Raw genomic sequence first — 23,005 nt, 5'->3', positions numbered from 1 at the left:
GGATGCTTTTGTCATGCTAAAATATAAGAGCGACCAGTAAATCTCAACAAAAGTGACTACCCGTCAGTCTAGGTCAGTTCTGAGGCATTTTTACTTATTAGTGGGGGAAAAGCACACAGGAAGGGACTGGTTTCCCCGTTCTGTCCCGAGTTTCTGAGGACCTGAAGTCAGGAAAGGTTCAGAGAAGACTTCAGAGCACCTGTGTTGAAATCCAGGAGTCAGGTAAACAAGCAGACCTGACTCTCTGACAGATGTGTTTTTGCCAGTGTGTTTTTACCAGACCTTTTCCAGAGAATGCAGTGTGGAGAAATGTTATTGCGGGCCTAGGAAAACAATAATTAAAAGGAACCGTTGAGCTCTTTTCCCTGAAAAAACAACAAATGCAGCCCACACTGTCCCATCCCCCTTAGCGCAGCTGGCAGCCTTGCTCGCAGGGGCAGCATCAGCTCCCAGCTCGGGCTGGTGGGACACAGCTCTGCCAGCCCTGGGCTGAGGCAGCCACCCTCCGGGAGCTGCACTGGACGACAAAAGCCGTGAAAGAGGAGCAGCCACAGGTAAATGATTATTTACAGCTGCTGCCTGGGGAGTGTTACACAAGGGGAGGGTGGAGCGCGTTCCACCGCCCTTCCAGGCTGTGGGCAGAAAAGCCGATCACCGCCGCGATGTTCCTACTCCCCCAAGACGGAGTTAATACTGTTTACCTTGTAATAAGAATGCTATTTCTTGCTTTTTTTCCCTTGGCTGAGCTTGTTTTCAGTCTCCCCGGCTGCTGTCCTGCTCGGGCAGCTGGCTCCAAGGGCAGCCAGGAGTGCTGGGCTGGGAGCAGCAGCATCTCATGCCTCCCACCTGCTGAACCTTGCTGGGTGGTTCGAAACTAAAAGTCAAAGCCCTTGGCTGCAGTGGGAGGTGAATCCGTGGCAGGGGAGAACACTGGTGCAGCACTGAGCAGCTTTCACATAGCTGGGACTTTTCTAGGAGCTTAGGAAGTGAGAAAGCTTGGCACCAGCTAGTTCATGTTGTTCTTCCCTCACTGTCTCCTTTTTTTTTTTCCCCATTAAAACCCACCGGCAAGCTCTAGGACATTGGCAAAGGCTGTCTTTGTACCACTCAGTCCTGGGGATCCTCTGCCCTGATGTGAAAACGCAGTTTTTTATGTCAGTCACATCCTTCACCTTCCTGGACAAAAGGCAGGTGTGGAATTTTATAATGTGGTAGGTGAAGTACAAAAACACCATGCTAAGAATGCAGACTTGTGCAATGTCCCAGAATGTGCCACCCAGCCTGGCTGTACCAGTCAGCAACAGCCTGGAATGGTCAGATGGACCTGCCTGGTGATGAAAACACTTTTCCAAACAATTCTTCTCCTACCAGGACGACCTGTACAACTACAGTGAATCAGGACACAATGGAAGCAGAGCCATTCTAGAGCAAGGCAAAAATATGGGAAACTTAACATGAAAATTTGTGTTTCTGACATGGAACATGGGCCTGGTTGATGAACCAGATCAGAATGGAGGGTGGCTTCAAGGCAAACCCAGCAGATGTGTTATCCAGGTGGGTTGCCCAGGGCTTGGCCCCCAGCCCAGGCAGGACCCACCAGCTGAAGGCTCCTTGTGGCCCCTGTGGCAGCAAAGCAGGAGCACCCACAGGCTCCATAGCTCAAGGGGCTCCTGGTATCCACAGCAGGTCCCTGTAGGAAATGTAGACCCTAGGAACACCATGTCCTGATGCAGTATGCTAGGAATCCAGGCAGGGCTTTTCTGGAAAAGCTGTAGGAGTTGGGATGTTTTCCAATCAAGCACATGAGGCTCAACAAAGGAGTGTTTTTCCCTTTCTGCTCAGTGATGCAGATGCCTGAGCACAGGACTTCAGGAGCTGCAGAAAGGGTCAAAAGCAATATGCTATAGAAGAACAAGCTCCTTGTCGCAGGCTGGACTTCTAGAAGCAGGGAAACAGCTACAAGGCAAATTGAAGAAGCAGTGGGAGTGGAGGAATGAAGAGTGTAATGAAGGGGGACGGGGAGGACACCCTTGCAATACTGTTTGTGTTGCAATCCAAAGGCCACTTCGGAAAGCTCAGCTCAGTTGGATGCAAAGCCCTGGCTGAAACGCGTGGTTGTTGTGAGCCTGTGGCTCCTCTGCTCCGTGTGACACCAGCCATCTCCTCTGACTGCTGGTGGCTGCTACGGTGGTAGGCAAACAACATTGTGATCCTGATGGGATACAAACTAGCTGCCAGAGCTTTGGCCACTTGTGAGGTCTGACATTGCAGGATTTATTGAAGATGTCCCCACCCATCGCAGGGGCACGGACAAGGTGACAAGGAAGGGTCCCTTCCAACCCAGGCTGTTCTGGGATTTGACTGCAGCGCTGACACTGTGCAAAGTCCGCACAAAATAACTTTTTGGGGAGATTTAGGTGTAAGACCCTGGAAGATGCTGCTGACATTGGCAGCTTTTAGCTGTCCTTTGTGAAAACACTGAGACAATTTCACACCACTGTCACTTCAGTGGCTGCCCCAAAGTTACTCCAAATGTCTCTCTCCATGCTCAAGACAAAGACTCAAGCTCTGTCAGTCTGGTTAGTCATCTAGATTTGTAAATCTGCTGCCTTTGAGCAACTTCAGAAGGTTAGTGACATTTCTCGGCTTTTCTCTTGAGAAGAAGTCCTTCATTAACTTCCTTCCCTCAGTAATGTCATTATCTCTGCTTCTGCCTTATATTAAAAAGATTCTGAGCTTGTATAAGTGTTTCACAAACAGCTGTCAACAGCTGTCACTAGGTCTCTTGGCTGTTTCTGTGATCTTAATTGTCAGTTTTCAGTGCTTTAATACTCTTTAGCTATGTGTTCAGAGCAATACAGAAAACAAAGTCACATTTATTACAAGAAGCTTACGTGCAAATCAGAAACTGAAAAAGGCATTGGGCATGCATGATTTTTTAAAATTATTCAGTTGGAGAAGCCAAGAAATCCAACAGGCTGATGCCATTATAAAAACATCTTGAGGTCCCTTACTGCTTCGAAATATCTAAGCAATATAAATGAGCATGTAATTCCCACTGACAGTGAAGTTCCCTGCATAGTATACAGAGCTCTGGCACCATGTGAATAATAAATATGATATGGAAGAAGGTGCCAAGAAGCAGTCAAAGTTCCCATTGTCTGCAGAGACAAATGCCATCATTTCATTGCAAGATGGCTTTAGCAGCAGGAATGTCAGTCACGTGCAAAGACTGAAATCCAGTGAAACTCCCCCAACCTTCCACCCATGCAACTCCTTTTCTATGCAAACTACAGCAGAGATGGCCAAAGGGTTGTAGGAAACATGGCCAAGTAGAATTGCATGATCATGGCAGAAAGGGAGAGGAAATGAAAGTTTGGCTTTGAATTTTGTCCAGTTAAAATATATAGCAAACAAACAAACAAGGTAGCCTCTGGCTCCTGCCTCTGTGCCAGTCTCACACACAGCTCTGCATCTCCTGCAGTGGTCTATTTTTGCCAGCTGCTGAGAAGTCTTACTGACCATTTTAGAGGTGGAATTGCTTTCTTCTTCTGCCCAGGAAACCTCAGAGCAGAAGTTGCAAGAGTCCTCAGAGAGAGAGAGAGCATGAAAACATGGGAAAAAATTAATCTCAATGGAAATCCTTGACTAATTGACAGGTTGGAATAAGAATGACCATAGACCCCAAACTATGCCAGGCAACCAGCCTGCTCCAGGCACTGCAAGCTCACTCAGCCAGCCACATGCCTGGCTGTTTTGCTCTGCCAGCTTTACAAGGCCTAATTAGCTTTGTTCCTATTGTTTGTAATCACAAAAGCAAACAGCCCTTGGAGAGTGAGGGACTAGAGGAGGCAGCTCCTTGACTGAGCTTAAGAAAATGTTTTAAATACAGTTTGCTTCTCAGCACAAGTACTTTAAAATATGAAAAGGATGAACTCAAAACCCTGATGAACAGAAAAAGGTTTCCAGGGCAGGCAGAAGCAGGGGGATAGAGCCTTGTTATCCTGGGGAGGTATCAGTGCAGGTTGTAAGACCTCATGTCCAACAGGAACCATTCTCTACCTGGCCTGCAAAAAATGTTGTGCTGTCACAGTAGAAGCACAGTACAGTCCCTGAAGGGCCGTAGAGATGAAGGAGTCACACATGGATCAGCAGAACTCTCCCTCCTCTGAAGGCAAACACTGCTCCTGGGAACACCTTGGCTCCCTGCCCCATCCCTTCCCCATTCCTGCAGCTCCCACTCCCCTCCCAGGGACAGTCTGCCTTCCCCCTGCCCCTTCCTGCTCCACCCAGGGTGCAGCCTGCCTTGCCGAGGAGCAGAGCAGACCTTCTGGTTCCTGGGCTGCAATCTGAGCAATTACTGGGTGAGTTTCTGCCAGAGGCCACAACTGCCTGACTCACTGCAGAAGATCTGTCCCCACCTATGTCTGCTGGAGATACACACAGCTAAACAAGCTCCATCCTGGCAGGCAGGCTCCCAAAAGCCCAAGTCCCACTCTTCACTTCCATGCGCACTGTTCCAAGTTCTGCTCAAAAACAAGAAATGAAGTAATAGTCTGATTTTCCTTAAAAAAGTCCATTTATTGAAATTGTTTAAACACTTTGTACAAGTTCCCAGTACAAGCATCTGCTCCCTGGCTCAGGGTTAATGCAAATACAAAAGCACAGACTTCAGCAGCTCTTTAATGTGACCTGAACTGCTGCCTCCCAAGACAAGAGGTCTCCTGAGGCAGCTGCTGTGCACAGGCAATTCCCCATGGAGAAGGGGAAGCCACATGGCCCAGCTCCAAGTACAGGCGAACAGCAACTCGAGCCTGAAGCAAATGCTTTGGTTGGTTTCTTTTAGTAACTTTATGCTGCAGGAGTCAGGTACAGAGGTACAAGGCTCGTACAGACCACCAACGTGGTACACAGCTCAGCCAGAGGCTCTCCCTGTCTACAGAAAGAAATCAAGAGATCTGATGCCTCTGAACATATGCACAATTATAAAGCCTGGTCAGAAGCACCAGTTTCCTTCTGGAGCTTTGGAGAAGTGGCACCATCCCTCTAGGAATCACAAGACTTAACTCCCAGTGTCAGCCAACACCAAGTGACTGAGTGGGTGTTTCAAGGGAAAGGGTGGGAACCTTTGATGAACAGCATTATTTTTTTAGATATGATTTAATATGTAAGGATGGCTATGTCTTTAAAATGTTTGTTTCTTCCTCTTTGGTGAGCTTGGATTACAAGCAAACGCCATAACCTTTGGGTCAGTTTTCTTGGAATTTGCCTTCGTATCATCACTGAAAGTGTTTACAAGAAATAGACAGGATGGAATGGCAGTGTGTGAGGTATCCTTGGGGAAACATCAGGGAGTGGCAGTGCATTCAGTTTGGTTTAACACAGCTAGCTGCATCAGGCAAACAGAGATTGGGAAACTAAGCGCAAATGAGAAAGCCTCGAGGAAAGAGGAGAGTGTAAAAGGTGACCTGCAACACACACAGGGATAAAGCTTCAAGCTCAGTTGCCAGGGTGTGAAAATGGAGAAACAATCACTGGCAGCACTCAGCGTCTAAGGAACAGCCACAGGCTCACCAGAGGCACACAGTGAAAACAGAAGGCAATCCTTTTCCTGGAGCTCTTCCCTGGCACCAGGGAAACCTGCAGATGCTTTGGGAGTCTGGTAACTTCTGTGGTCTCTACCTTACACTGCATCTTCCATTAGCCAACAGCATGTGCACAGACAGTGTGGATTTCCACTTAAGCCACAGCAATTTGTTTCTGACCCTTTGTCTGCATGGAAAGGAGGGTGCTGAAAATGATGCCAATAGGACAGTACAAGAGCATTTTACATCTCTTCAAACATTCTTACATGTAAAGCCTTTTCCCCAAAATTATGTTTCCCCTTAAGCTATTGGTTTCATCATTCTGTATATATGTTCCTTTAATTTCTACACACACCACAGTGGGCTCTAACTTAATGGGATATGGGACTGAAGTGTTACCATCTATTTAAAAAAAATAAAAACAACCAACTAAAAAAAGCACCAACATCCGTCTATAAAAACAGTATCATTTTCCCTTTTACTCCCAAATACTAAACTTAACCCAAGCTTGGAGGTTTCATCTTTCCAGTGGCAATACCTATGAATCTAGGCTAGCCTTCCTCCATGGGCTGGGAGAGAAAGGAGAAGTTACGTCCAGTAGCAAAGAGGATTACAAAAATATACACATTTTTGGGTGAAGAGGAAGGCAGAACCTAGAGCCTGGACTCTGCTCAGGACAGTGGCATTGTAGTGTCCTCTCCAAAATGCTTTCACTACCAGTGCTGGTGGCTCCTCTTCTTTGTTCCATTATACATAATCCTTCCCTGTGGAGGAGGCATTTTTTGGGTAGCCTCGGGTGGGGGGATATGAAGTTTCTCTCCGTGGACAGGAGCAGCAGAGGAAGGATCCCCCCAGTATGGCCAGAGATGAAGCTGCCCAGCCAATAAAGAGAGCTGACCCAAACTCAAATCTGGAGAAGAAAGAAGGGATAAAGTGAGAATCACTGTAATCCAGAGGTATTACTTGTAGTTACACATCCACACATAGCAGGAGGAAGCAGAAACTGGGATGGATGTGGCTTCCAACAAGGCAGCAGCTTAGAGCAGTCAGGCTTTGTTGACCCTCAAAGCTCAGAGCTGGGTTTCTCCAGTATTTTGGGAAACCCCCAACAGCTGCAGGCCAAGCTCCATGCAAACCAGCCCTTTAGCATGTAGTGGGACAAAAATCACAGAAGTCCCACCCGTGAGGTCTCTGGCAGTGATGTTACCTTAAAGCCAAGACCTAAGAGCCACATGGATAATGAGATCCAGTCCCAGCTCTTTCTGCACAGCCTGAAGCCAGCCCAGCTAGTTCAGAAAATTCCTTTTTTTGTTTTGAGTGACTGCTACCCAAACCTAAGCCCTGTGAGTACTTGTCATGCTAAACTATAGTGTGTTACACCAAATGGGTCAGTACCTCGTGTTGACAGGTGTGAAAGGGTCATAAAAGGCCCGAGCCACTCTGTTGCCATACCACGACGTGGCCACCAGCGCTGCCAGACCTGCAAAGAGAACATAATGTCATGGCTTAAGAAAAAACAATCAGGAAAAATATCAATGCAGTACAATCAGCATCCGGAGTAAAGCTGAGCTGCTGCTACCCTGGAAGTTCTGAGCTGTTTCATTTCGTGCTGGTTGGGAGAGAAGAAGGGATTTGAGGCTTCCCACAGTTACACTGCAGCAAGGGCAGGACTGCTCTGCTGACAGCCTTTTCTCGCTGAAGCGGGGTCAAACTCAGCTCTGCCAACAGATATGGAAAGCATGAAGTTCATATGGAGATTGTAATGCCAGTGCCAAGGGGCCTCAGGTAGCCTGAACCAAAGTCCTCTAAGGAGTTCCCAGACCAAAATGCTCTTGGAGCAACACATCAAGCTCTCCCACATCCTGCACAGGATATAGGCCACCTAGGAAACAGCACATACAGCACACAACACATCTGTATGTTACCAACCTGAAATGATGAAGATCACCCCACCGAAGACAGCCATCCTCATCTTCTTCACCTGGTCATCTTCCATGCACTTCATGCATTTCATGCCTGTCACAGCAACAAACATTCCAACGAGCCCCAGGAGTATTGAAGCCACCATCAAAGCCCTTGTGGCCTGGAGACTGCCTGGAAGACAATAGGATTTGAGTTACCCACAAAGTAAACTCAAGATACAAATCAAAATTCAAATTGCTCAACAATCTTCTATCTAAATATTCCTGCTCCCTAATACACAGGATACAGCCAAGCAAGACATTCCTTCGCATCTTTAGTCTCAAGGCTGCCATGCACCAGGATCAGAGGACTCTGCCTCTTCTAAAATGCATGGCAAACAAGGGCATTCAGTGGCCTTTTGCAGGAAATGACCTGGGAATTGCCCCCAGACATCTTTTGTTCCTTGATCATTTGAATCCCAATTGAAAGGATATATCTGTTTATCAAAAGAAGTATTCAGATTTAGGCTCTACCTTGACAAAGTACTTAAGCAGATGTTTTAATATGAATAGTAACATACATATGAATAGTGCCACAGCAGACAGTGAGGCCCATTTACTGCTCAACACTTCTAAAACCCGTCTTTTATACAAATAACTCAGTGCTGATTTAGATGTTTCTGTGCTACATTCTCAGTTTGAGTCCCAGAGGGTACAAAAATACAATTGCAAAAGAAATACGACTTTCCCAGACAATTGAAAAATACCTTGTTTTCTTTTCTACGTAAAATATTTAGCTTAATTGACTCAAAGATACTTAAATGCTTTAGGAGCTTCTTGTGCTTTTGAAGAGTTGGAATATGGGGTGATGCCTCCCATAGTGAGTTCTCAGCAGATAAACTTAATGTACTTGGGGATTTGGTTTTTATATGGAGTCATCTGAAGGCATGAAGACACACATCCTATGAATGTGAGCTACTGAACTTAAATTTTCTTGATACCAAAGACAAGTAGTAATGTAAATTAAGTCATTACTAAAAAACACCCTCAGGTGACAAAACACCTGACTAGCAGTGAAATAAGAGCCTGAGCTTCATTGTCTGGCAAATCAGGTTTTTTGAACAGAATGAATTTTCATACACAGCCCTGTAAAGCCCTGAGAACAAACAGGGCTGGTTAATAAAATGAATAAGCTCCAAGGAGCATGCTGTTACCAAGGCACAGGTGTCCCCTGACACAGAATCTCAGATCTGAAGCTCACCCCTCAAAACACCCTGACTGCATCCTGGTAGAGCCCTGCAAAACATTTCAGGCTTGGACTGCAAGATTTAAGCCTTCAACAGAGCACCTGCACACTCAGGTCTGGCACGGTGAGTCCCTCTGAGTCCCTGCCCCAACAATGGGCTCTGTGGCCCAATCTGAAACTGAAGAGCTCAGACCTGGCGCTGGCCAGGAGGAGAGCAAAGCCACACAGCCATCCTCTGCAGCTTCTTTACTATACTACACTTTGTCCCACAGAACTGCTTGTGCAGGAAAACTCCCGTGACCCATAACAACACCAGGTTCTAATTCTGCTCTAAAACAGATCTGGATCTGCCCCTTCACACACAACCTTATTGTTCTGTAAACACATTATGAAACCAGTTACAAACAACACAACAAAAAGACCATCGGAGCAACAGGAAGGAACACACTTTCATAAGATGAGTGTTGGCTTTCTTGGGAAAAATTCCTCAATCAGCTAGGCTAATATCATCTTCTCACTTCCTTCAAAGGAGAAGGTGACACACCTCTGCACCACCCATGTTTTAATCAAAGCCCATCTGCTGCATGCACAGAAACCCATTAACAAAGCCAGTTGTCACTTTAGCATATATCACCACTGCACTATCCAAACTCGTTTTTAATTGATTTATCTCCAGTGCCAGAGATTACACTCCAAAAGTAATTTCTACCTTACAAAAGCAATGCCGGCGTTCAGAAAGGCTTCAGCTGACAGGTTGCCACCCAGGCAACCAATTGAGCTGCTATACATTTAAGGCTAAATTGTGCCCTACAGCAGAAGCTCTGGAGAGGCCCATGGCTGAGTACCAGTTTGTACTAGGCATGGGAAACCATTATGTTCTGCAGAGGTACCAAACCTGTTTTATCAAGACTACAGTAAGTTTGGCTCAGTCTTGCTGCAGAAGAAATTACTTTATAGGAGAGGGTTTTGAAAGAGTTCTTTCATGAAGCTCAAAATAGGCAATGCTATCTCTAAAAACTAGAAAAACAGTTATAAGAGTGGAAAAAAAGCATTTCACCTTCACACACAGTGCCAAGGGACAAATACAGGAAAATGCTGGAAAAGGTTTCTATGACCTCTAAAAACCCAACTATGAAATGCACCAAAATCTCAATATGTATAAATATTAACTGGATGCATGCCTCGACAGCTTTGCAGAAGCAGCTGAACAAAATACAGCATTGTGAGCATTCCCCAGGGCTGCCCACTCTCAGTAGACGCTGCTGGGACAACTCCTGGTGCCCTCGCCCCCTCCTCACGCATGGCTCACAAAGGGGCAGAAACATGGAGGAAACTTGCAGTGGGACAGCAGAACAGGTTCTGCCTTTGCAGAACATTCTGTTCCTTTGTCCCGAGAAGATGAAATGTGACATGGCTGTGTTAGCCAACCATCCTCCACCTGCCCTGTGCTCCCAGCACAGCCTGGGAGGCAGTGCTTTTGTCCTCCTGCCACTTTTGCAATGTGTGCAGTGCACTGGCCACAGTTAATCATCATACAAGCTACCAGCTAGTAACTACACATTAACAGACACGCTGTCAATGGAAGCTGCACATCCAGCGGCTGGGAAAGCTACTTTAATAATAGTTCTGTTGTTCACACAGGCCTTTCCAGATGCTTTAAAAATCCAAAATTATACAATATTGTCTCAACCTGCTAAACAGGACAGGCTGCCAACACCAAGTAGAAGTAATCCACAGCAATTTAACTTTACAGCTTCTACCATATTAGAGGGAAAACAGGATTTCCCCCACACTCCTTGCTGCTGCAACGGTCTCACCAACAGGAACACGAAAACCCAGGCAGTCTTGGGAGCCTTTGGGGAAAAAAGTCCTACACAAGGTGAGACAAAGTGGCCTGGCACCAAACAAGAGCTGTCAGATGGCAACAGTATTTTGTCAATACAAACCAGTTTCACTTTGAAGCCAAGCCTTTTGATTGCTGGTTAGCAATGAGAGACATGGTCTGAAAACTCTGTAGCAAGAAAGCAGTAAGAACTGAAAAATAGAGGCTTAAAATGCCTAATAACAAATGTGCATTCTACAGGACATAAAAAACCCTAAAGACCACAAACATGCAGCTGCAGCTTACACCTGTTTCACAGAATAAACCCCCACATCTTTTAAAAAAATACTAACAAACCATTCAGAATTATTGTTAGTGGTTTTGGACACAAACAACCTTATTCAGTTTATCTGAGACCTAAGTAATATGCTTTCCTTCCCACAACTATCATTAACTGAGACAGAAATAATTGCTGGTAACTGCTTAGTTATATTAAAAAAATACTTCAGTACTTCACCTGCAGATGTTTGAAGGTTTTCTCTATCATCTAATTTCCTTATTCAATCTGTTTATGTCATTTATGTTACAGAAAAGCTGTTGGGAAAGTGCCATGGGATTTTTGTAATGCCTGTTTGTAAGGCAAAATTGCTGTAATGGCTTTGTGTGAAGATTATTCTCTGATATGGATGCTCATCAACTGCCTAATTTAAAATAAGGACTTTTCCTTCCCTTCCCATGGGCCTTCATCCAACTAGCTGATGACAAAATGCAGGTGAAACAGATGCTGTGCAGTTCCCTCTAATCCTTATGAGGGAAGTTCCCCATGAGTTAAAAGCGCCCCTGTAGTACAGGAACCATCTTCCACTGTCCACCTCTGAGAGAAGCCAGCAGCCTCCAAAGCCTTCCCACCGGGGACCATGAAAGCTGGATTCCTTGGAAGGAGCGAGAGCTGAGATCCTGCAGGTCTGCCCTGCCAGCATGGGAAAGTTACTTTTGTGCAGTAGACAGGGGACTGAAGATCTGAGCAAGCTTCAGAGGTGGCCAGCAAACATCTCTCACACTTTGAAGTAGTTCTCAAAAGCTGCTAATGGCTTGGAGGCTTTCAACCCCCTTACCAGATCCTGCAAAGGTCCACCTTGCATACCCAGCAACAGACCCCAGTCTGTGCACTTTCAAAGCACCTCCCTACAAGTCTGAAAGACCATACAAAGTATCCAGCCAGGACAGGGACTCTGGGTCCTGTTTGTTTGTTTGTTTTACAAAATGGGAAGGTTGGGAACTCCCTACTGCATGAGCAGCGCACAAGAGGAAAGTTCTGTAGGTAACAGTGGCCTTGTACTCTGCATATCTGAAAGCAAGTAAGGTTCGATGCCCTCCTATCCTCACTGACAAATAAAGATTGGTAGTAAGACAAGCACGATATCACCATTTCCAGATTCCTGGTCAGAGGAGACCTGGACAGCCTGTTTTCCCACAAAGCCTGGAAATTCCCTTACCAAGGGATTTAGTAACACATAGTAACACCAGCTACTAAAAGCTGCTTAGAAGCTGCTTGTAGAGCAATAAAGCCAGTGTATTGCGACAGACTGCCATCCATCCCCTCCTGCAGACACACCAGGCCCTGCACAGGAACAGCCTCGGTGGCATTCCAAGTCACCCTCTACCTTCTCAAAGCCAGCACAAGAGACTGTTTTATCACTCAATCGCAATTTTTCATCAGGAAGGAACAAGGATTGAGAAACACAGTAGCAAATTAACCCTTAACCCACATGAAAGCACAGATACCAGCAGGTTCTACCTGCTTAATCAAGATCTGAAGATGGAGAATTGGACACATGTCCCTCATGCTTTGTCCCTCCCTGGGCCACCATCCCAACTCTCCTACCACCAGAACCGAGCAGCAGTAACCTGAGCATGAACTGTTCCTTCCCCCCATCCAATTCTCTTCCCCAGCTCCAGGAACAGGCTCAGCCAGGGTGGTAAAGGTGTAGGAGGGAAGATTTCACATTTCAGCCATGTTGCTTGACCCAGAGGGCATTCAAAACCTTGTTTATTTTCTGGGCTAGGGCACAAAGGCTCACTGTGGATGTACTAGGTTTGGTGATGAAGTGATAGATGAGTCTCAGCTTGTCTCAAGCACAGAACCTCTCCCAGCAAAATCAAACAGGTCGATGAGTATCTTCAGCTAAAACAGCCTAGACAGGATCCAGAACAACATCTGTCCTGAACAGGAGAATGTGGTTAGGTGGGGCTGGAAACTTTCCGAGACAGGTACCAGGAGCCCTACTCCCTCATGTCTGGGACCATCCCCGTGAGACCCCGAGGAGCACAAAGCTGGCTAAGCTCCATGGACCATGCTGGAGGGCCACAAGAACAATGCTGAGGCTGTGCAACAAAGCCTCGTTGCAAGGGTGGCATTTGTTGCCTCTATGTCTGCGTGTGGCCACGCACTGCTTTTCACGTAAGCCAGCAAAACGCAGCCTTTCTGTTGCCTGAATAGGAGCAGTGACATAAGCCCTCAGCTGAACACAGCTGCGGGAGAAGTGCCAGCACGGGTGCACTCCAGCAGTGTGCCCACACGGGAAGCTGGAGGCCCCTCGGTTGGCTAATGGTGCTCATCAGCTTGTGCCAACCCCATCTCTGCCTTACAGCCAAGCACTGACATATCCAGAGCAATGGCAACAGCTACCACATGTTCCAAAACTTGCTGGCAAATCCTTCCAGCATTCCCACAAACACGAGTTAGTGCAGGTGCAAGAAGGTTCAGTCCTTTCTTCGGGGACAAAGTAATTACAGATCTGAGCCTCTCCCATCAGTGCATGCGGCTCTGACATGTGGCTCAGAGCACCTGGGGCAGATGAAGCCCTGGCAGGAAAGCGTGGCCAGGCAGAAGTTCTGCCCACACACCTGTGCCACCTTCACCAGGACACAAATGAATGCAATAAGGGAGCTCTCCACTGCACCTGTCCCAGGGTGTGGCTGTTGAGTTGGGTATAAACGGTTTAGGGGTTTTGTTTGGGTTTTTTTTTTTTGGCATCTCCACCCAAACCAGAACTGCTGGTCCCGACCCAGGCCTATGTGACTGCAAGACCTTGAAGGGACACCAGGAGGGAAAGCAACAGATAAGGTGTATGTCCCCAGGCATGATCTGCCTAAAGTGGGAAAGGCACAGCCTAATAAGCAAGCTGAGGGAGCACAAGAACGAGGAGCCCTTTTGCCGTTCCTCACTGATTTTCCTCGTGAGAATAACACACCCTATGATCTCCCTGTTATTTGAGAATTCTCAGGCATACGCTCCTGTAGAGCTCGTCGAGATCAGAAAAGGCCACCACAAGCTCAGCCTCGGTCCCTGTCACTCCCACCCCTGGAAGAGAAGAGCCCGCATTGTTCGCCAGACAAAGGTGAGGGGAGCAGCTGGTTTCGGCCATGAATGGCCAGGTAAGGAGGGCCTGGGGCAGGTTTTGGGGAGCCCGTTCAAGGCGGGCTCCATTTACAGCACAATGGGCTGCACACAGCCCCCGAGGCAAGGTTACCTTTCGCAAGCCATGGGTGGATGGAGATTCCTCAGCCACTGCTGAGGCCCCCACCCCCAGTGAGAGATAAGAGGATTGAAGCTGAGCTGACACATAATTAGCACCCCGAGCAGTGCGGACCGTGCGCTCAGCCCTGCCCCGATCAGCACAGCCCCATACCCACACTGCGAGTGCCAAGTGGGTGCGCAGCGCTCCCGATGGGCGCGACCCGCACCTCCTGCGGAGCCCACGGGGCTTTGGGGCACGGAACGGCCGGGACAGATGTGGGCTGGCCGCGAAGGTGGGTCCTGCTTCACCGCATGACACACGGGAAGGGCTGGTGGCAATCGGACTCGGGGACACTCCCCACCGACCTCGGTTTACGTGAAACTGCCTGCTCATTCTTTTGGGAAAGAGAAGGTGACCAAGGTGGCAATTATTATTTTATTAATTAGGGAGGGATGAGGGTGTTCCGGGACTCGAGATGAGACAAGGGGTATTGAGAAAGTTGTACATTTGTTTCAACCCCTTTGGGTTATCAGCCTAAGTTATCTGCCCCAGCGCTCTAGAAACAGCCCTTACTAAGGCTCCAGCTCGGCTTGAGCACCCGAATGACCCCCAGCCGCTGGCTGCAGTACCTACCTGCACGACATGGCTTTGCCGTCCCAGGACAAAATAAGAGACCCAAAGATTATCTTGGCATACTGGCCTGCCTAAAAACTCCAGGCAGTGCTACCTGGGCAGGAGGCCAGCTCACCTGCCAGCCCTCAGTTTAAAAGCCCTACTACGGGAGCAGCAGCGACTTTCCCAGAGAACAAAAGACCAAAACAGCCAAAGGCAAACAGGACCCGTGCTCCAAGAGCCCACTCCGGCCACGCTGCTGAGCGCTGCTGCCGCTAAGCCGTGCCCAGCGAGGGCAGCCCAGTCCCAGGCTGGACCTCCACAGCCAAAAGCTCTTGTTCGCTTTCCGGAACGCACGTAGAGAATCTCACCCTTCCTCCCCCCGGGACATTTTTGGGGGGACGGACAGAGGGCAGGGGGATGCGGGGCAGCTCCGGCTCCTGCCCGAGCACTGCCCGTGGAGCGCCCCCGCTCCTCTACCAGGGAGGCGGCACTGCCGGGGGTGCCCCAAAGGACAATCACTGGGGAGTGACCCTCAGGAGTCATAAAAGAGATGGGGGACCCCGAGCTCTGCACCTTCAACCTTGAAGGGACAGGCTGAGTAAATTCAACGGGACAGAGACCGTGAGACTCGACAGCAGCGGCATCCCCAACACGATAAGCACCCGGGCGGGGGCGAGGGGACGATGACGGAGCTAGGATATTGGACGTGCAATAGGACTGGCAAACCCAGTCCAAATAGCTCAGCCTGAACTTCGACGCGACCGACACCGACGCGGGGTAATGACCCTGCGGGACTGGTCCCCTCCGTCTCGAACGAAGCATGAGGCGCTGGGGCGGAAGGCACGGCCCCGACGGGACGGACACCCCGACACCCTCACCACCTCCCAGCCCCAACTTACCCTCCAGCTTGAGCAGCGAGTCGTACACCTTGCACTGGATCTGCCCCGTGCTCTGCATGGCGCACGACATCCACAGCCCCTCGTAGAGCGCCTGGGCCGTGACGATGTTGTCCCCCGCGTAGGATGCCATCTTCCACTGGGGCATGGCGGTGCTGATGATGATGCCGACCCAGCCGAGGAAGGCCATGACGAAGCCCAGGAGCTGCAGCCCTCCGCTGGCCATGTCTGCGGGCTGAGGGGACGGACGGAGGGCGCGCGCCGCTCTGACCCGCGCGCTGCTCTGCCGCCTGCGCGCCGCCCCGCGCGCCTCTTGAACCCGCGCCCAGCGCGCCCCCTGCCGGCCGCGCCCCGGCCCCGCCCCGCGCCGCGCCGCGCCGGCCGCGCAGCCCCGGGCGCGGCCGGGAGTGACCCTCCCTCCGGGGAGTGACCCTTCCTCAGTGGAGAGACCCTCCCTCAGGGCCTGTGACCCCCTCCCTGCACCGCTCCGCACTGGGTGCGGCCGGGAGTGACTCTTCCCTCACCGCCCGTGACCCCCCGCACCGCACTGCACTGCCCCGCGCTGCCCCTCCCCACGGAGGAATGATCCCTTCTGTCCCCCACGGGGGCGGGCTGCGTTGGCACCCCTGCATGTTTTGGCACCTCGAAAGGGTGCCCTGGTTGTGCCCGCGGGTCTGCCCCCTCCTCGAGCTGGGGGTGCTGAGAGCGCGAACCCCCACTCGCCTTCCTTGGGACTGGCAGCCCGCTGCTATCCTTCACCCGCTGGAGCTGTAAACTTGGCTCTCCGGCTCTCCCTCCCGGAGCCAGCACAGCGGGCAGGGGAGTGGGGACAGGGCTGTGCCAGTTCCACCTGTCCTGTGTGTGTGACCCCCTTCCCAGCCCCGCTCAGTGCCGCCAGGCAAGGCAGGGGGACATTTCCCCCCGATAGATTCGCTGCCTGGCTCCTGGACATGCAGCACGCCTGACCAGCCACAGAGGAGGCGGTAGAGCAGCCATGGGAATTATGAGCACTCTGATTTTGAAGGGCTTTCAGAGAGGCAGCTGTGCAAACACTCATCATCCACGAACAAATCCAAACTTTTGAACCCACCGTTTTAGTAAGGACAGTACACCTCTGCATTACTGGGAGAAATTTCACTCCACTGATTTGCTAAGGTGTATTGAACCAGGGGATTACAGACCAGGAAGGAGTGTCCTCTGTCTTGGGTGTGTGTTTGTCTGGTTACTCTAGTTTCCCTTTCTCCTGCACGAATATTTGAATATTGACGCTCATAGCAGACAAAGTGAGGAAATGATGTCTCCTTCAGAGGGCACAGCATGGGCTGGGTGGTGCTGCCCGCCCTCACCACAGGCTGGATGGAGGGGTCCTTCAGCCTGTACCTGCTGTAATCCCAAACTCTGAGATAAACAGGTGATAATTCCTGATAAAGGTCCTGCTGGAGGTAGGGATGGGGTTGCATTGTTTTGACACCGTGTTTTGCCGCATTCTGATGACTTAGGAGATTTTGCTGGAGCTGCTTCCTGAGATTTGCAAACAGACAAACAGACTCGTGATTACCTGATCAGTCCTGTGCAATGCCAGGGGGGTCAAAGGGGAGAAAAGCCACTGCAATCTTGCTCCACCGGCCAGAGACAAAGCAAGGCTGGTTTGCTCTGAAAACACTTGTGGCTGTGGATCTCCAGTGTCCAGGCAGCAGTGCTAGTGTGATGAAATCCACCCCAGTTGCCTGGTAGCAATCGTTTCCAGTTATGTCTTTTTTCACTTTTGAAGGATTAGGGAACTGTGATTCTGCATGTGAATAAATGGTATTTTCCTGTGTTGCTGTGGACCACAGTTTTATACTTCTGGGAGTAAAGAGGAAGAAAGCAGCAAAGTTTTCTTTGGCAGTGCAGAGATAACAAAGTAGCTGCATTTATCTGTGTATTCATGAAGAACTCTGATACGGGGAGCAGGGAAACCGGCATGGTGCTGGCTGTTGGAGCCGATTCCTGTGAGGAACAACTCCCTGCCTGGTAAAGAGGTCCACCCATGTGGACCTGAGGAGAGCAGAGTTAGGAGCGTCTGGATTTGATCGTTGACATCTGCAGAGTCATTTCAGTCCAACAGTGTCCATCTGCAAAGGAATGTGCAGGGTCCTGGTGCTTCTCAGTACTAAACTGACTCAGCCCTTTCCTGACCCTCCTGCCAGCCCCTACCCCAACAGATTGGGCAGCTCCTCACTGACTCCTGCAGTGCAAGGTCAGCTCTGAAGAGGGTTTAAAGTTACCAAGACACTTACAGGAGGTTCAGATCCTTTTTCTACAAGCTCTGAGCAGCTAGGAGGGGGAACAGGAGGAGGGATGGGAAGGTCTTGGACTTTATACTGAACCTTCTAGGAAAGTACAGGGAGGAGTCCTGAGTACCAATGATCTGATTGCACTGGTACTGAGAGGCACATCAAGACTGATCTTGGGGAAATGCATGCACCATTATGTGATGCAAGTTGTAGCACCCAGACCATGCTGCTAGCTCTTGGATGGACTGAAATTCATGGCCACTGTGTCCTTGGGAATTTTTGGCTTTGGATTTATCTTAGAATTTATCCTGGTGGCACTCTAGGGACAGTTTGTGCCAAAACTGTCTGTAGTGCAAGTCTGACTGCTTGCTCATACTGTAGGACAGCGTTTGTGCTCAGTGTCTTCCCCTTCCAGAAGGATATGGAACTTAGACTGGAAAAAGCAATATTCTGTGAAGGTTACTGTGGGATTGCAGCCTACACCTGCCTGGAGATGGATGCTGTGCTCCTGAGGGGCTGTACAGCCATCCCACTGCTGCTCTGTCCCTGATGATTCTGCACTGGGCAGTGCTGCTGGGTGACAGAGTGGCCTTTGTTTGGCCTTGGGTCAAACAAAGCCAGTGAAAGGCAATAAGGACACACATCCATGTGCTCTCAGACCTCCTGCAGCCCTAACAGGCTGTACCAAAAATTGCCAGCGCTTCTTTGACCACTGAACATCCCTGACAATCTGTATACAGTTTACAGAGTCCCCTCATGCACAGTGCCAGCCTCATGAGCACCCAATTTGTATTTTGCTTTCTAGGGACAAATTGAGGTTGATACTTTTTATTCATGTTTCATGAAAGATTTCAAAACCCAGAAACTATTTCTGTGAAATCATCACAAGGAATTTACATAGCAAGATAAAAACTGAAACTCCACTTTTCCCCTTCATCACTCATCAGTGTTCTCAGTGCTGTGGAATTTGCAGTGGATTTTACAGTATCCCTAAGAGCACCTAGTCTCCTCTTCTGAACTTCCTTCCTTTCTTTGAGTCATTAAATATCTGATTTCTTTTCTTGGATGATTTTTGTTCTGCCTCAATGGGCAAAAAAAAAAAAAAACCTCTTTTTACTCATAATCACTGTCTTTCCTCCTCTGCCTGAGGTTCTTTTGGTTTTGATTTTTTTCCATTGGAACTCCCAAAGAGTTTTCACTCTATTTTCACCTAGTTTTTATACCTGACTTTTGGGAAATACCATTCCTTCAGATCATTAATCTCTGCTGAAAGACCTAGGTTTATCCAAGATGTTGCAATCTCCTCTGTATTCTTTAGGCTAAAGGTACTCCCCTAGCGACAGTCCTCAGTGATTGGCCTGCTCTTAAGTAAACATGCAAGTTGAATTTTTGTCCTTTACAATAGCATGACCAAGTGAGAAGAGGCGTGTGTAACAGACAGTCCCTGAAATCAAACTGGGATGTTTTTGTCTGCCGGTAGAGAGACTCCTCTAATCGTTCAGAGAGATTGCCCTCGTGTGCCACAGCCCTGGCAGCACCGGCCAAATGCTCAACACCTTGGTCATGTCACTCCCTTGGGGGGTGTGAGTCAGAGAGCAGCCTCAGCGCTGTACTCAGCACAGATCTCAGCTCTGTGGGTAGTAAACGATACCTGTTTCCTTTTCTGGCAAAAACAAGCTTCAACACTTGCCAGGACTTGCAGGTGAGCAGCCTGGTTTCCTCTTCTCTCAGACATTTCTCGGGGAAGGTCTCACTGTGCATGCCTGTGTTTGGGAAGCACGGGCTCAGGTGTGCTTCTCTGTCCTTGCATACACTAAAGCTTGCCCCCTGACTCCCCTGAATTCATCCTTGAGCTAAAACTCATGTATAAGGGTAAACATCTGATTGTAAGTCATTATAAGTATGGGCAGGTGCGCAGAGCAGCAGGTGTGCAGAGCAGGCACAGCTGCATTACTCTTGTTTCAGAGTGAAGGCACAAGCTTCACAACTGAACCAGAAAACATGGCCAGAAAAAATGGCCAGACAACAGCACTCCAGCCCACGTTTCTGGTGGCAGCTGGTTGTAGAGCCAGGAAATATTGCAAGAACAGTGACCCTGCCCCAAGATGCATTATAGCCTGCCCTGATCCATGTCTGAATAAACCTTGAGCCGGTGCCAGTACTTTTAACTTTAATTTTGTTCACTTGATTTTCCCTCCATAAATTCAGCTGTTTTTTTAAACTTCTGGCACTTGCAGCATTCTACAGGAAGGATTTTTGCAGATTTACTCTGTACTTCACAGGAAAGAGCAATACCTTGTTTCTTTTGAACCCTGTGACTTGCTGTTTCATTTGAAGTCCCCAAGGTCCTGGAGGAAAAGGGCGGACTTGTAGGACCACATGTGTTTAGCTCAGGTTTACATTGTCTAGAAAAACCTTAAAAATATTTTGTTGTTTATCTGCAGGCTGCTTTTTCTTCTCTCTCTCCCACTTACTCCTCCATCCATCCAGGGGAAACACCCCTGCTGAACCTTAGCTCCAAGCTCTGTTTTGCAGGCAGCGCCCAGATTCTTTGCCCAGATGTCAGGAGGATCTAAAACCTCTGCAAATCTTCCTTGGGATTAGTCAGGATTGTGTCCAGCCTGGCCAGCAGTGAGAGGCAGACTGTGTTTGACCATGGTAGCAGCTGAAGCAGCCAAAGATCACAGCTGTCAGTGCTGGAGAGGGCAACAGCACAAGGAAAGTTTACTACTTCTGCTGCTCACTCCTGCAGGGCTGCCATTCAGTACAAAGTTTTACAAAAAAGTTGTTGGAAAAGACTTCTTTCAAATTACTCCCATTGCCCATAAACCACAGGTCAGTGAATAGCACCAAAACCAGAGCTTTTACCTACACAGATGAATTGAAACCATCATTTCCAGGAGCAAAGCTCAGATTTCCTCCTTGATATTGAAATTTGTGGTCGATGGAGGCAGCATCCATTGGAGGGACTGACAGGATTTATTTGATACTGACTACACACAGGGAATGTATTCTGAAAATACAATTTAAAATAGTCTGTAGTAATTATTCATTCTCAAATATTTGGGATAGAAAAAGCATAAACCAATCTATGTTTGGTCAGCAGACATGACCTGGAATTCCTAATCATCTGGAGATAAACCAAGCTAATAATCAACCCTCTTCTTGCAGTCATTCAAACATTCATATTTTCCCACCAGTTTTAATAAGGTTACAGTTTTGGGAGTAGTTTAATTCCACTCTTCACATGATGGATTTCACCTGGCTGTAGCTAAAATGTGTTTACCTGTAACACACTGAAGTTGTGTGAGGCTGGCTGAACTCCTGATTTCTCCTCCAAACCTCTCTCTAGCGAGGGCTCTGAAAGGAATCTTGCCTCCTCCCCAGCTTCTCAGTTTTCACCTGTTACCTTTGTTTTTTCTTCTCTTCTGAATCAGCAACCAACAAATGACTACAGGGCTCGAGACTGTGCCTCAGAATGCCCCAAAAACATTGGAATCTTTCTCATCTGTAAGTAAGTGGTTTTGGCATGTGTAAAGCTGTACTTTGTGTGTCATTACCCACAGCTCTCAGATCTCAGGGCTTGCCTGTGCAAGGCAGTGTGTTGCCAAGGAATAAAGGTGGTCCTGCACTTGGCTGCTCATGTGTTGTTTCCCAAAGCAATACTGGAAGCTCTGATAGAGATTCCAGGGCACGAAAACCAACCCCTGGAGGCCAAGAGATTTGACCCGTATGGTAGGATTTATTTTGTTTTCAGTTTTTCTATTTTGGTATTGTTCTTTTACTGGACATTCTGTACCAGAGGCCAGATAGAAAACAAAAGTCAGACACAATCAAATTCCTGGAAACAATGAGTTTCATAGTACTAGAGAGGTAATGGTGGGAAAAGCAGGGAGTTAAATGTTGTAGATAGAGGGTAGCTTTACATCATATCAACAAGAAATGTCATTTTCAAAATGTATGAAACTAATCATGGTGTCATGTCGGGACAGGTGTGGTGAGGCATCTGGGGAAGAGGTCCAGCAGTGATGTGGCAGATGGAAAGTGTGCCCTGTCAGAAGGGTCAGCCACAAAGTGTGGCCACTTTCCCCACCATGTGCCACTAGGAACACGTGGAACACAGCAGCTCCTGGTGTCACAGTCCCAGGGCTGGGGGACTGAGAGGCGAAACAAGGAGAATAAGTGAGACCCAGGCTGACTGAGAGCGAGGCAGATCCATGTGTGTGTGAGTGCCATGCTCAGTGTGTGAGCCATGAGAGATGTGCACTAAGGTCCTGACAAGATAAAAATCATCCCTGGTACCATCCATGGAAGAGTTTTCTAAGTGCATTTCCAGACGATGGGCTCCGTAAAGACCTAGTCCTTGCCATCTACCCATCCTGTTTTCTCTCATCATGTTCCTGATGCTTCCAAGGTCTTGGTCATGATCCTCTAAGACCAGTTATAGCAAGAATCACTTTTCTACCCAAATCTTACCAAGTGCTCACCAGGAACTCAATGATGGATGGTGCCCATGCTCATTTATGAACTTGATACCCTAGTTACGAAATTAACTTCCTGAGACTGGCAAGAATCTGATCACCTTCAGGATCACCACTGAAAAATTTTCCTCTTTGGAATAACTTCAGGTTGTTCTTGCTGAAATCAAGATGAAGGGAGGAAGGAGGCATTGGAATGATATTACAAAGAGATGGGGAGGAGAAAAGATGCCTGATGACTACATCTGATGTGCTCCGCAGGAACTGCTGTTCAGACAGTCCTGAAGATAGTGTTACCTCTGTGAAGTCAGAGTTACCACCATTTACATTTCCCAACCACTGCCCAAGTGAGCCATCAAGATCAAGTCCTTGTGAGTCTGGTTTTGGGGGCAACGTTCACACCAAGGAAAAGCCCAAGCTGTACTCAGCACTTTAGAAATTACTCAATGATTCTCATCTCAGGGTATGGCTATGTCTCACCTTTTTGTGCCTGGACCACAACCTCTGCCCTTTTCCTAAGCCCTTATGACATGTCAGATAATTAATGCTGGGAAGATAAAGTGATCCAGTGTCCTTCCTAGAAAGGCTCTGCCATAAATTCTTGCCAGATTTCTAGATCAGACTGTTAGGGGCAATGCAAAGATTGGGAAATGAAGTTTCACGTC

At 48.4% G+C, this 23,005-nt stretch overlaps 1 protein-coding gene across 1 annotated transcript; it reads right to left on the bottom strand.

The window, feature by feature from the left end:
- Window positions 1-4,560: 4,560 nt before the first annotated feature.
- CLDN1 (claudin 1) lies at window positions 4,561-15,840 on the bottom strand. The gene is made up of 4 exons (XM_084212086.1): window positions 15,590-15,840; window positions 7,515-7,679; window positions 6,981-7,065; window positions 4,561-6,495 (listed from the first exon to the last, which is right to left on the bottom strand). Exons 1-4 carry the CDS (start codon window positions 15,810-15,812, stop codon window positions 6,333-6,335), a joined length of 636 nt encoding a protein of 211 aa, XP_084068212.1. The 5' UTR covers window positions 15,813-15,840; the 3' UTR covers window positions 4,561-6,332.
- Window positions 15,841-23,005: the final 7,165 nt, after the last annotated feature.

This window comes from Fringilla coelebs (genome assembly GCF_963513975.1).
Source record: "Fringilla coelebs genome assembly, chromosome: 10".
NCBI classification, from domain to species: Eukaryota; Metazoa; Chordata; class Aves; order Passeriformes; family Fringillidae; genus Fringilla; species Fringilla coelebs.
This window is presented reverse-complemented; position numbering and strand designations above follow the sequence as displayed.